Source organism: Ambystoma mexicanum, chromosome 13 (genome assembly GCF_040938575.1).
Source record: "Ambystoma mexicanum isolate Mex_15411 chromosome 13, UKY_AmexF1_1, whole genome shotgun sequence".
NCBI classification, from domain to species: domain Eukaryota; kingdom Metazoa; phylum Chordata; class Amphibia; order Caudata; family Ambystomatidae; genus Ambystoma; species Ambystoma mexicanum.
The window spans coordinates 159,331,937-159,346,135 of record NC_090938.1 but is presented as its reverse complement, the minus strand read 5'-3'; the positions used below and the strand labels follow the sequence as shown (position 1 = coordinate 159,346,135).

Sequence of the window (14,199 nt, the reverse complement as noted above, 5' to 3'; positions counted from 1 at the left end):
GATTAGAAATAAAATTGGCATCTTCAAAGGGGAGAGCTATAGAAAATGATGGGTGATGGGTGAGCGGGTGCTGGGTCGGTAGTGGCAGGGAGTGGGTGAGAGTGAGCAGAGGGATTGGCATGGCCAGGGGCAGTCAGTGGGTGGGTAAAAAGGTAAGCACCCACAGGTTAAGTATCCTGCGTCCCATATCCCGCTTGCCGTTACTTTCCATAGGCGGCGCACAATGACTGCGCCGTCTAAAAACCAAAACTAAGAGATGGAGAGGCTGGAACACCTTTCATATATGTTCTTATTTTGCAAAGAGCAGCACATTCGCCACTAAGGTCAGGGAACTCAGAGGAGACTTGCAATGTCTTTTTTTACCAACACAAATGGGGTATTTAATTCCTCAAAATTCCTGTCCAGGTACTATCCACCCCTTAAATGCCTTACATATTGCTTAATCTAATCTAAGAGATCTCCCAGCTGTTGCTGCAGATGCTCAGTGCAGAAACTGTTTAGATTTAAAAAGCAAAACAAAATGATATTCAACTTCTAATGTGTTGCAAGAAAATGCATCAGGCGTTTATTCAAATACATCTAACACGTGTTGTACTTTAAAGTTATAACATGTAGACAAACGATTGCACCCTTGTGTTGAACTCATGCACTGCACAACATGAACATACTACATAAACATTGTCAATTAATGGCTGTGATGCAGTGACAGCTGGAATTCTCCTCTGTGCTCTCTAGGGCAGCAGGCATTGTGACGTTCAGCTCAATTTTGACAGCTGATTACAGTGCAGGTGCAATGTCATTGTCTGATTACAAATCAGTACTAATGTCAGAACTCTCCTGTATTAGGAGGACTTTGGACAGGCTGTTTTAAGAGTACTACAATCGGCCATGTAACCACATGTCTCCTGAAAATGGTCTTGATTTTTCAAAAGGGATGTGCAAATAAACATCCTAATTTATTAGAAGCATTGGGTACGTGGCCCCACAAGTCCAGGGGCCCCCCAGTTAAAACCTTTGTGTTGTGATGGAGACGCATCTGTAATGCTCATCCGGGTCATTTCATTGCTGGCTGACATGGCTCCTGTCTGTTTCATCGGCTCCCTCGTGAATCCAGTGGCTGCAGTCTGTGGAAAGCTTACAGTAAAGCAAGCTCCTGCCTTCTCTAGCCTGCCTGCCTGCCTGGGTTACCTTACTTTGTTTTTGTCCCTACATGCTCTGCTCATGGGGGCCTGCCACTCAGATGGGTGACCAAGGTGATTTGGGCGCTTTCATGTCAATAGTGATCCTGCTCTATAACTGCCCTTGCTCTGACTTCAAGGCTCCTCCGGGTGTGGGACCAGATGTTGTCGCTTTATTCGGGGCTGAATCTGACTGGCCCTTTTCTGTTTTTTTTCCCAAGATTCGCAATCAAGCTGTTGGAGGACCTGGTGTTCTTTGTGGTGGACATTCCCAACAATGGGCAGAACGTGTTGGACATCGTGATGACCAAAGCCAACCGCGAGCGCCAGAAACTAATGCGGGAGCAGAACATCCTGAAGCAGGTGGGTTGTGGCAGGATGAGAGGGGCATGGGCTAAGAAGCCAGCTGTGAATTGGCGAGCAATGCGGAAGGGAGCATTACAGTTGAGGATTTTATCTGAGTCAATGAGGAGCAGGTAGACCTTCGGCAAGTTAGGACATTGATGGCTGGGAAAGGCCACGTTGTATTGTTGGGAGTGTATATAAGTGCCATTGAGGTTTCTGGGTGCCCAATCAGTGGTTCCCCAAAAAAGCTTGGCGAGGTTGCGTGAGATCATGGATCATTCCTGGGAGAGTTAAGGTTGATGGCACAAAGAGATGCCAAGCAGTTGACCTGGGTGGATTTGGGAGTGAAAGAAGGGAACTTAAAAGTATGGGCCGCAAAAGTTCTGAAAGTGCCTACAGGAGTGGTTGTTGAGAGATTAAGGGAGGAACTGGGAGGGCACAGGGAAAAGAGACAAGAGCGCCTCAATGACGAGTGGTGATGTCAATGGGGGTGTCCGGTCAAAGTTTCGAATGCATTGTTTCGAAATGCAATAGTTTCGAAACAAAAGGACAGAAGAAAAAAAATCGAATACCTTTTTTTAAATGTTTTTTTTTTTTTTGGTTTTCGTATAAGGAGAAAAACAGGGTTTTCCACCAAAACGGGGGTTTGGGGCGACCCCCCAAAAAAAAGGGCATTCGATTATTTTTTTTTTCGGTCCTTTTGTTTTTAAACAATTGCATTTCGAACCCTTTCACTATGAACCGTCACTGGGCAGTGACTTAGATGATAAAGGCGCAAGTAATAAGAAAATGGAGCCAGATGTGGTCAGTCATAGCGTGGTCAGTGGGTGCTGAGTATGGGGTAAGGTTACATAGCATGACATCCGTGTAGACAGGTGGAATTCAGAAGATAGACTAGTATTGGGATGGAAACTCAGAGGCCAAGTACAGGGTGGGAATAATGATTGAAGAGGCAAAAAAACGAGGACTCAATTTAAGAAAGTAGAAGTCCTTCCAAGGAGCATCTGGCCATGCTGCCGTCAACATTAACCCGAGTATGTTCAGTATTGTGGGGTTTTAGGGGAAAACGTCTCATCTCCCTCCATCTTTCTTTCCCGCCGCAGATCTTTGGCATCCTGAAGGCGCCGTTCAAGGAGAAGGGAAGTGAAGGACCCCTGGTGAGGCTGGAGGAACTCTCGGATCAGAAGAATGCGCCTTACCAGTACATGTTCCGCCTCTGCTACCGGGTGTTGCGCCATTCACAGGAGGATTACAGGAAGAACCAAGTAGGTCCACCAAGGGGACAACACAAAACATGGCTTTGCCTCACGGATCTCAGAAGCATCCTAAATTGAGGATGTTTACAGCCTCCTCAGTCTCTTCCCTCAGGAACCTATCAGCAGTCTATACACGATTCCCACAGGCTCTGTGTCCCACAAGTTCAAGACAAATACTTCTGTTCCAGCGGTGCAGCCCCCACTCCATCTTGCTTCCATTTATACAGGAACTCCTTTCATGGAAAGAGTCAATTTTCCAGATATCACCTCCTACATTTGCACTTATGTACAAAAATGTCCCCTGGATGCAACTGTATCCCTTTGCATTACACAGTGCAAAGAAAAAGTGTTAAAACAGGAGAAGTCCTTTGTAGTGCGTAAAGTGTAAATACCGACTGCCATATACGCTGGGCCGGCAGCATTTAGAACGGATTCCTATGGAAACCACAAGCATGTCAAATGCTGAAAATAGGCAAATTCCATACGAAATCCATTGGTTTTACGTCAGTATTAAAATAACAAGATGGTTTAAAATCAAGTGTTTTTTTAGAGGGGGAGTTGGGAAGGGGCGGGCAAAATCGTACTCCAGTTTTGAACCCACACACCAACTTGGAAAACAATTATAATAAAAGAAAATGGCAGGTGTAAAACCAATACGGGACTGTGACGACTCAAGGGTATTTGGCCCTTCTCCACAACGGGGAGCCACCCCCTGTGAGGCGAGGGAGCTGAGACTGGTCTGCAAGACCCTCCCAAGGAGTCTAGCAAGAGGGACCTCACTGGGAGTGACTCCCCCCTTAGGGGGCAAGGACTCACGTTCCTGTGAAGAATTGCCTGGATCAGCCTCACTATTGGCCAAAATGGGACTGACCACTGGGAAGAAGAATGCAACATCTGCATATGTGGATGTAGGCAATGCGGTAGCAAAACTAACAGAGAACGTTAAAGAAGAGGTCTCTTTAAGAGTTTGCACTTAACTTAGACGAGTAGAGGAGAGGAAGAGATAGAGTTTTGGATGCAGGGTAAGCGTCCTGACGTGGTCGCCCCAAGAAAGGACAGTCGAGGCAAGCCTTGGATCCTGTGACGTTTCAACCAGAGAGGCTAGTCAAAGTGAGATGCCGGTAGGCTGGCGAGCAAGGCAATAGAGAAACCGCTATCCGAGAGGGAAGCGATGTCCAGCACCTGGCAGTGGTGTGACCACAAGCAAATCTTACTGGGCAGAGTGCCCGCGCAACTATGCCGAGAACATCACTGCTCGGAGCGAGGGGAGCTCCCTGTCCTCCACGTCCATACCAGGCTGCAGCCCGAGGAGAAGCCAAGAACGGAACGCCAAAAAAAGCAGAGAGAGAATAATCCGCATACTGACAAGGATACCCGAGCAAGCGCCGGCCCCTGCAAGGCTTCCAAACTCGCCTGAAGGTACCGGGGGAACACAGGAAAAGTGGGAGGCAGACATGGAAGGAGCATATGAAGAGTACAACTTGACCCTGTCATAAAGATGGGCCAAAAGGAACGCAATTGTTGAATTACCAGTGTAAAAGGTGTTTACAGCCAATAACCAGCCACCCTGTTAGGGGAATGGCGTGCATGAAGAGTGTAACTCGCCCTGGTCCCAAAGAGGGGAAACGAGGGCTAAGGCGATTCAACTGCCAATGTGAAGAGCTTGTAGAGCGAGTATGAAATAACTGCAAAGGGGTGCTAGAGGGAGACTGGGGACAACTGTCCTGGGAGGATGGCGTACGGTCTTAAAAGCCAAGAGAGTATGCGAATGGAAGAGAGAGCACTAAAGAAAGATCCCAGGAGCGAGACAGTTATTTTATACAAGGGGATCAAGTTCCACAGAATGTAACCAAGGGTGAATTGAGAGACTATAAAATGAGAAACAAGAGTGTGAGAAAGTATGTAAAGACTCACTGCCTAAAGCAGATCCTTAAAGAAAGCATACAAGCCAGGAGTGTTTAAGAATTAAAAGAGCTCATGGAGGAGAGTTCGAGGGTTTATTGAAGAAGATTGTAAAGAGGGGAAACCGTTGAAACAGAGACATTTCATCCAGTGACTATTGACGAAATCACCAACCCAAGAGAATAAGGATCTTCTCTCGGGTAACTCTAAGTTGTTTACCATAGTGGTAGGGTCAGGTAGAGTTAGGTTTGGTCGAGGACATTTTTACTTTGCGACTTCCCGATGATTGACGAGCACCCTTAGTTCTTTTAGATAGGCAGGGTGAACCCTTTTGCAATAGGGAAAGTGTAGCCTTATCTATATAATTTAATTAAAAACACTACAATGGGCCTCATTACGAATCAGCTGTTAAGGGGTGAACGGCGCCGTCAACGGCACCGACCCTTAACGCCTGATTACAAGGTCCGTTAGCGCCATGGTGATATTGACGCCTGCTTTTTGCAGGCGTTAAAATCCATGGCGCTAAGGGACCTTGGTGCTAATTACGCCACCGTAATTTACGGTGGCGTAATTAGCACCTTCCCCACTCCCATTATGCCCTATGGGGCAAAAATGGGAATGGGGAAGGGTAAAATGGGAAATGGGGATTTACCGCCCTACTCACCTTGGAATGGGGCGGTAAATCCGCCATCCACCATGGTGTAAACGTAGTTTACACCATGGTGGTAAGTGTACGACCCAGGCGGTAACTTACCGCCTGGGTCATAATGAGGCCCAATGTCCTTAAAGTGTCAAACTCCCCCTTCTGTTCCTCCATAGGACTTGGAAAATAATCCTAGTTTTGAATAGCAGAAACCACCACTTTTCGAGGTGCTCCCTGTTTTTGCAGGATTGAGAATTAACGCTTAATGGAGAAGGGAATGTTTGCCATGACTCAACTTTCACCTGTGTTATGTGCAGGACGGCTGCATGGCGATATCCACATCAGCAGCCAACAATATATGCACCTCATTCTGGGGCTAATGCACCACAAAGTCGAAAATATCCTTTGTCCCCGCGCACTGATACCTCCGGCTCTGGCGCGCGCTACAAATAAATAAATAAATAAACAAACAAACAAACAAACAAACCAGATACCGAAATTGACGTCTGTTCGCATTAAACGTTTTCTTAAAGCTGCCCATGATTCTTTTGCAAAGCTCTAAGAACGAGTAACATTAGAAGTGGGTATCAGAGACACAAAGCTGCAAAGCGCCTTCAATTCTGCTCTCTAGTTCCACCAAAAAAGCCTAATGTGGTGCAACATGGCACTGCATGCACCTACACCATTTCTCGTGTGTTCTTCCTCCAATCTGTACACCAATCACACACGACGCACAATTGGAGAACAGAATGTAGAATAGTGCAACATACAAGAAAATGCGACTTTTTAATGATTACAAAACATATGTATACTTGTAAAATACACCCTAATCAGAATTGTGGCACTGGTGTCTTAACTGTTTCTGTTTGCCAGCACTCAATGGTGCCCTCCTATCATATGCCTCTCTCAGGACTCCACCGTGGCCGATGGCATTCTTCCACGATCTCTCACACTCTCCTCTTCCGTTCTCTCCTTCAGGAACATATCGCCAAGCAGTTTGGTGTCATGCAGTCACAGATTGGCTATGACATCCTAGCTGAAGACACCATAACAGCTCTCCTGCACAACAACCGCAAACTCTTGGAAAAGCACATCACCAAGACGGAGGTGGAAACATTTGTCAACCTGGTGCGCAAGAACCGGGAGCCCCGGTATGTATCCTCTAATGGTAGCTTTAGCCACTTCCCAGAGACTGGTATAGTCCACTCCAAGCTGTGACTTTGGACTTGAACATAGAGTTATACATGCATACATAATACGTACATTTGTGATAGATCGCTCGATAGATCGATAGATCGATAGATAGATAGATAGATAGATAGATAGATAGATAGATAGATAGATAGATAGATAGATAGATAGATAGATAGATAGATAGATAGAACTAAAAGACAAAATAGTACAGCTCGGCCTGCACAGATGTGGATAGACCATTCCATTTGCATCTCTAAAATACTTTTTTCAAGAATAAATGTTATCATTGACTCAATAGCTGTCAATGCATAGGGACTTTGAGTTGGGATGGAAACCTTTGGAGCTACATGAGAGCCTTGGAATCATAATGATCTGGTAGATTATTGTCAGTCTCACGGGTGAGAGATATTGAGAGGGAACCTGAGGTCTAATTCTCAAAGAGCAGACACACTAGGAATGAGGCCCGAGTGTCTCTCTGTCATTAAACACCTGTGCACACAGTGAGCATGGCACTATCATTCCAAGGTATGCATGACTTAATAATGTGAAAAATATTTTCTGATAACACCTCTTAGGAAAAGTTTTCTTTAAAACATTTTTTAAATATCTCTGTCCTAAAATTATAAGTACATTTCAAAACACTCGGGTGATAGTTTTCTCCTCCAAAAGGAAATGCTAAACAAGTTTAACATAAAAATACCCTACCACATTTCTTTTTGTTGAGAGACAGAAATCAAAAAGGAGCGAACAGTAAAATCAAATCGAAAAGTATAATTCTGAAGAAGTTATTGCAAATGAATGAAGGAAATGAAAACATTTATTCAGAAAGAATGAATTGAGAAAAAATAATTGAGAAAGATATTTCATTAAAAAAATAACGCGGGACATCTCCGCAAATGTTCTGCTATTATCATGCAAGCAATTGAATGATGTTTTGAACATAAAGGTATCCATTTTATAATATGCATAGTCATCCATCTTGCTCTGCTTGCCTCAGGTTCTTAGATTATCTGTCCGACCTGTGCGTGTCCAACAACATTGCCATCCCCGTCACCCAGGAGCTGATCTGTAAGTGCGTGCTGGAGCCCAAGAACAGTGACATCATGATCAAGACTGAGTGAGTAGATCCCAACTGCATTTTCTGCAGGTCAAAGGGCATGGATCTTGAGATCCCTCTCCATAGCACCTCCGTGCTCCAAGAAGTTTTTGGGGGAAATGGAAAGACTTAGGGGTTAACGAGGAGAGTTGAAATGGTAACTATTTTGAGGGTCCCGTTACTCCCCTCAATGACGCAACAACGATGGGTGTCCATTCTTGTCGAGGTGATTAGAGGAGATATTTGAGTAGTGCATGATCCGTATGACAGTGGGATTTAGCTTAGTGTGAGATCCCTTAGGATGAACCTTTTAGATCAGGTCTGCAGAATGAGGGGGTTTGGAGTGTTAGAGATGGGAATCTTTTGCAATGCTTTATGTCGCGCGTGTGTGTGGGGGGGGGTCTAGCAAGGAAGAATTTTATAAAGCTTAGTCTCGTTGAAGTGGGCAAAGAAGATGGTTGACATGTGCTGGCTAGGTGGTGAGGGTATGAGGATGAAGCGACAATGTATGGCTTTGCCCGAGACCGTCGGAGTGGAATGGTGAATGTTGTAGTGCCGTGGTCGCCAAATCTTTTTATGCTGAGACACTCTGATAAAGAGATTTGTTTTGCTTGTCCCCCAAATGCCATATGTGATTATATTTCCTTTTAAAAGTAGTCACCGTCCTCCCTTTTGGAAAGTTATTCCCTGTCTCCCCCCCCCATGGTGGCCGTCCGGGGTGGAGGGCATGTGGCCCACAGTCTAAAGACCACTGCATAGTCCTTTTTCTAGATCTGATGCACTGTAGGTGGTCTGCGCCGAGGTGACTTAGCTTAGTCCTATGAATAGGGCAGGGGTTGGGCCATTCAAGAAGGCCATGACACTTGGTCAAGGTTGGTGTACCTGGTGAAAAGAAGATGTTTGTAACACTTTCCCTAGCAGGTTGGACGGTTGTAATTAAGGTTATAGGTCTCAGTCAACGTAAGTGGAGTTGAATGGAACGAGACAGAAAGGACCTGGAGACTCAATATCGCGTTCCCTCTTTGGGGCGAGGGGCTGCACTTCCATTGTGTGGCGATGTTAGTTCATTGTAATCGGCTTCAAGAGCTGAAGGAGAGTGGAAAAAGCTCATCTCTGTTTCTAACAAGTGTAGGACCTGGTCCACACTATTTATGAAGAGATCTTTAAAGTTACATGATTTCAATTGGGATCTTGCGCGTGGAGAAATGAAGGCTGACTCATGTTAAATTCTTTTATAATGCATGGTTACGGACTGTGTGAGGGTGAAACCTTAGAAGTCCATAACTCACCTTGTCTTATAACTTGGGTGAAATGCCAAATTCCTTTTTGCTTGAAAATTTCTTTTTTTTTAAATGTTTTCTGCACATATCCTGCTCTGAGATACCACAAGGAGGCTTGTAGGAAAAGTCGCTAGTAGGTGCGTTTTGCAGTTAGGGGATAGGAGGGGTATTTATTTGGGCCATTTTGCAAAAGCGCTGCTTGCATCCTATTAAATAACCCTTTGGGATGACGGCTCGAGAGTAGAGCAGTTCATATTAGCCAGGACTATGATTCAGTGAGGTAGGCACTCAATGAGATGTTGGTTAGGACGTGTAGGATGTGGGACGATAGAATCGGAGGAGGTTTCAAAGGGGAATGTCGTGATTTTCATTAGACAGGAGCTGGAGTGTTGCTAGGTCTGGAAAAGGTCAGAGGCTACGCTAATGCCAGTACTGTCGGGACTCGGGGCTAGCAAGCCTTTTGGTTGGAGCCCCTGAGCTACTATCCGGGGCCACCACCAAAAGACCCGGGGCTATAGCCCTCTCAGCCGTTTCCTAGCAACGCTGCTGGACAGAGAATGCTCTGTCCAGGTTCTTGACTTTTAAAAAGGGCCGTAATTCCAGGGCGATATCTGGGGATCTCCTGTCACTCTGAGACTTCTAAGAAGACTGGCTGCTTAAGATGAACCACCAGGTGGAAGATTTAGTGCAGCTTGAAAGGAATGCTCAGCTGTGAGAAGAGACAAGGGGGGTCATTACGAGTTTGGAGGTAGCCATGGTGCTATTAGCGCCATGGCTGCCTCCAAACTCGTGTCCTGGTTCTTTGAATGGGTACTTACCGGGTCATTCCAACCTTGGAGGACCCAGTAAGTCCCCATTCAAAATACCAATCCCAATTCCCATTCGAGCCCCCATAGGACTCAATGTGTATGGGGAGGGAGCTAATAACGGGCCCGTTAATTACAGGCCCGTTATTAGCTCCCTGGTCCCCTTGCGGAACCCGCAAAGGAAGTCTGGTCTGACCAGACGTTCTGAGCGGGTCCCGCGAGGGAACCTCGTAATGCGGCGGTAAGGGGTTAACGGCACCGGCATCCTTACTGGCGCCGTTAACCCCTTACCGCCGTACTCATAATAACCCCCAAAGTCTCACAAGCAGAATGACTGTTGTTGAGCGGAAACGTCTTAATCTGGGGATGACGGGTGAAAGTATGGAGGGTGCCTTTCTTCTGAAGTACGTAGTTGGAATTTGGAAACTCCAGCTGACCGTTTCACATTTTGGGCTCCAACATTTGTTTTTCTGTTCATAATGATCAGAAAAATAAAAAAAAGAACTTTAAGCAAAATGTGAGTTAACATATGGGTGGGGGAACAATTTCCCTGGGGACGGAATTTCACAGCATTAGCTGGAATTGAGCAGAAATTCCAGGCCAGGTATTGTGACGATTGTCGGAACATCAAAAGAGGATCTTTCAGGGACGTCATTTCACCAAAATGCCAGGCGTAGGGGAAGTGACACCACATGGCCCTTGACATCTGATGACATCACAGGACATGATGTAATTTGACCCCAAACCGAAGTGACATCATGGCAAGCAATACAAAAAACGTCCTTTCACCCCTTTAAGGAGGCTAGCAATTAGTGTATAGAATTCCAGAAATACAAATTATTTGTTATTCCTATTCTTCCTTATTTAGGGTAACTGCTCAAAGTGTTACTCTTGTGGAACTCCCTGTTTTTTTAAGAGACCTCAACAGCCACTCCAGAAACAAAGAGCCACATCGCACCGGCCACAGCCCAGGAGCTTCACTGTGAAATTTAAAAAAATGGCTTCCCTGGGATCTTTCCATGCAAGATTGGGAAAGCGTGGAATCCTAGAGAAGGGTTTTGTTAGTGGTGCTTATTTGTGTGAACAGTGATGGGCTGGACCCCAGGAATTCATTTATATCTCATGCAGTATGGTTTCACTGGGATAATGTCTGCAATATGTGGAAGAGTTTGTTTCCGGAAAAAAACGAATAGTTTAATGAAAGCAAATACAGAGATTAAATGGTTGTCCAACTCTGGGCCTCGCGGGCCGAAATCTTGATGGGTTTTCAGGATAGCCCTCATTAATGCTCTTGAGGAAACATTTGCATACATTTAGAATCATTGTATGCAAATTTATCTCATGAATATTAATGAGTGGTATCCTGAAAACCCGGCATGGATCTGGGCCTCGAGGCCTGGAGTTGGAAGACCACTATTGTAGCTCTGCTATCTGTCCACAAAGCAGTGTAGGTTTTTGCCAATTTAGGATGCCTACTGCAGCTGTGCGGTTGCACCAGGAGCAGCTTTGCATCTTTGGCATTCATATTGCATTCCTTCTCAGACTGAGGCCAATGAAGGAGATGTCCCCCGAATACATGACCCTCGAGGATTGTGAAGATGAGGTCTGGCTCACCTGGAGCGACAAGAACAACGACACGCACGAGAAAAGCATCCGTCAGCTGTCCCAAGAGGCGCGGGCTGGCAACGCCCACGATGATAACATTCTGACGTACTACAGGTAGGTCCCTGCCCATGTCTTTTCTTTGAGCCTCTATGCCCTGAGCCCTCCCTTTCTAGTTGATGAACGTGAAATCAGTTGGGGTACATACCAAGCCCATGATCAGCCTGGCATTGGCATGTTCACCTCGTTTCCACTGTTCCCCAGCCAATGCCTTCTTTAGTCTGAACAGAAAAGGTCTGTAACACGAGGGAGATTTTACTCCTAGACTTTATTTGTAAATGTTTATTGAATTGGGATGGAATGATCGGTGCAAATTAAAAATAAAATTCAATACAGCAACAACATAAATATCTGATGTCGTATCAGCTAAATTCACAGTCTGAAGTCATAGCCATGCTGATCTCAAATGTATTGTTCAAGAAAATATGGCACTGAATTGCCTAGTATTTACTGTTAAGCCAAATGAACCAGCTGCTTGATCCTCGTTCTTCCCATTCATTTTCCACTCTTTCATCCCATGTCTTCTGTGCTTCCTGTCATTCATCCTTTTTACTCCTCCACTTGCTTACTTTTTCCTCGTTCAGCGTCTATCCATCCTCTGCTCATTTGTCTTTCTCCTAGCTCCCCCTAACATGTGTCTCTCTGGCCTATCACACACGTTCAACTCCTGCTGATAACATGGCCCGTGGTTTATCCTCCTCTCATTCTCCTTCGCGTAATGCGTTTTCCTTCCTGTTCCCTCATTCGCCCCCCCCACCCCCCCCACACTGGGCAGGTACCAGCTGAAGCTCTTTGCCCGCATGTGCCTGGATCGTCAATACCTGGCTATTGACGAGATCTCCAAACAACTGGGCGTGGACCTCATCTTCCTGTGCATGGCTGATGAAATGTTGCCGTTCGACATCCGTGCCTCGTTTTGCCACCTCATGCTTCACGTGCACGTAGACCGTGATCCCCAGGAGCTGGTGACACCTGTGAAATTTGCCCGTCTGTGGTCCGAAATTCCTACTACAATCACCATCAAAGAGTAAGTCCTGAACCTATAGATTAGACTCCTGTACAGACTTTTGGCCTTATCCATGCTGTGCTTGATGATTGATTGCGATAGATTTAAAGGATTGCCTTGATGATGTCTGCGGTGGTCTAACTTTTTGCTTATATTAATGAATGGTTTGCTGAGGGGATGGATTTTGGGGGAATCTTTGTCTATGGAGGTGGATTAATGTTTGGCTGAAACAGGTTCATGGTTGAGCCTGATGGCTAAACATGGTTGATGCTAATCTCATGTGGTGCAGGTTGACGGAGATGGTCCTCGGTGTGTATTGCTCAAAAAGCATGTCACACTTCATCCATTGTGAAACATCCACTGCTTGTGCTTCCTTTCCACATGTGGCGGGGCATGCCTAGAAAGCAGCATGAGGGAAAACAAAGGGCGGATTAGTAGAGGTGTCGTGGTTTGGAGGAAGGGGCTACATACGGGCCAGAGGTGAAAGAAAGGGCACCTGTGGAAGATACTAGGTGGCTCAAGTGTGGAAGCTCGGACTGGCCTTGAAGGTGAGGAGTCAGTGGGGAATTAGATCAGGGAGACGGCAAGTAGACTGCTGAGTTCAGAAAGGGGGGATGCAGGGAGTTTTCATCACTGGGTTAGGGGTTGGGATAGATCAGCAGGGGAGAAATGGGAGAGGGGGCTAAAATAGGTGGAGGTTCGTTGATTTGTTCTGCCTGATGGATTGATGGTTGAGGGGGAACAGGTGGATGGCTCTTGCGTGACAGAGTAATGACCATTGGGATGAGTTGCTGGTTGGGTCTGATGGATCGCTGTTTGGGTCTGATGGATCGCTGGCTGGGTCTGTTGGGTCGCTGGTTGGGTCTGATGGGTTGATGGTTGGGTCTGATGGATCGCTGGTTGGGTCTGTTGGGTTGCTGGCTGGGTCTGATGGATCACTGGTTGGGTCTGTTGGGTTGCTGGTTGGGTCTGATGGATCGCTGGTTGGGTCTGATGGATCGCTGGTTGGGTCTGTTGGGTTGTTGGTTGGGTCTATTGGGTTGCTGGCCAGGAGGGATGTATTGATGGTGAGTGAGATAGACTGATAGTTGGAGTAGACTGTTTGATGAGATGGTTTATGGTAGGGTGAGGTTGAATAAACATTGGCTGAGATTAGGATCTGGTTTGATGGGATGCCTTCATTGCTGGGTTAGATGGATTGAAGATTGAGTGACTTGCGTTGACCGTCGACTGAGATAGATTTGTGGATGGATAATACATTGGGTGGGAAGCATGGATGAAGGAGTCGATAGAGCTATGGTCAGTGTGATAGTTTGGAGGTTGGGTGAAACTGATTGGTGCATGCATGAAAGATGGCGATGGGGGTCACATGGGACTGCATACGTGGGCCAACCTCCGAACATGAGTGTGCTGCTGGCTGAAGTGAGTGAGTTGTAAAATGAGATAAATCCTTGGCTTCGGTATATTAAGCTCAGCAGGTCAGGGGTGTTGCATATAAGGCCCGAGTGCTGGAGGAGGTTCCTACAGCCCCTACTTCAGGCCCTCCGCATAAACAGTGTGCACTGCAGAGCAATGTGTTATGTCAGCAAAGAGAACACTCCTCTGCTGCAGTGGATCAGTTTGAGTATCATGAGAGTAAGACGCTGTCACCAGTAGCAGATTCTCTGCAGATCTTCTGGGAGCACCACCAGACTAAAAGACTAAAAGCAAAACCGTACACAAATATGTGATATTAAAGCAAGGTAGCCATGAGATCACATGTAACCGACCAATGAATGCAGGCATAAACAGTCACCTGCTTTCTATTGAGAACCAGAAGCCTGATGGTGAT

General features: G+C 46.1%; 1 protein-coding gene across 1 annotated transcript in view; it reads left to right on the top strand.

Moving 5' to 3' along the window:
• Positions 1 to 14,199, top strand: part of ITPR3 (inositol 1,4,5-trisphosphate receptor type 3) — a 510,867-nt gene that overhangs the window by 295,169 nt on the left and 201,499 nt on the right. The window contains exons 14-19 of the mRNA XM_069633522.1: positions 1,400 to 1,541; positions 2,627 to 2,788; positions 6,303 to 6,475; positions 7,516 to 7,635; positions 11,243 to 11,419; positions 12,138 to 12,389. Of these exons, the coding sequence (XP_069489623.1) occupies positions 1,400 to 1,541; positions 2,627 to 2,788; positions 6,303 to 6,475; positions 7,516 to 7,635; positions 11,243 to 11,419; positions 12,138 to 12,389 (1,026 nt within the window). The remainder of the gene's footprint in view (positions 1 to 1,399; positions 1,542 to 2,626; positions 2,789 to 6,302; positions 6,476 to 7,515; positions 7,636 to 11,242; positions 11,420 to 12,137; positions 12,390 to 14,199) is intronic.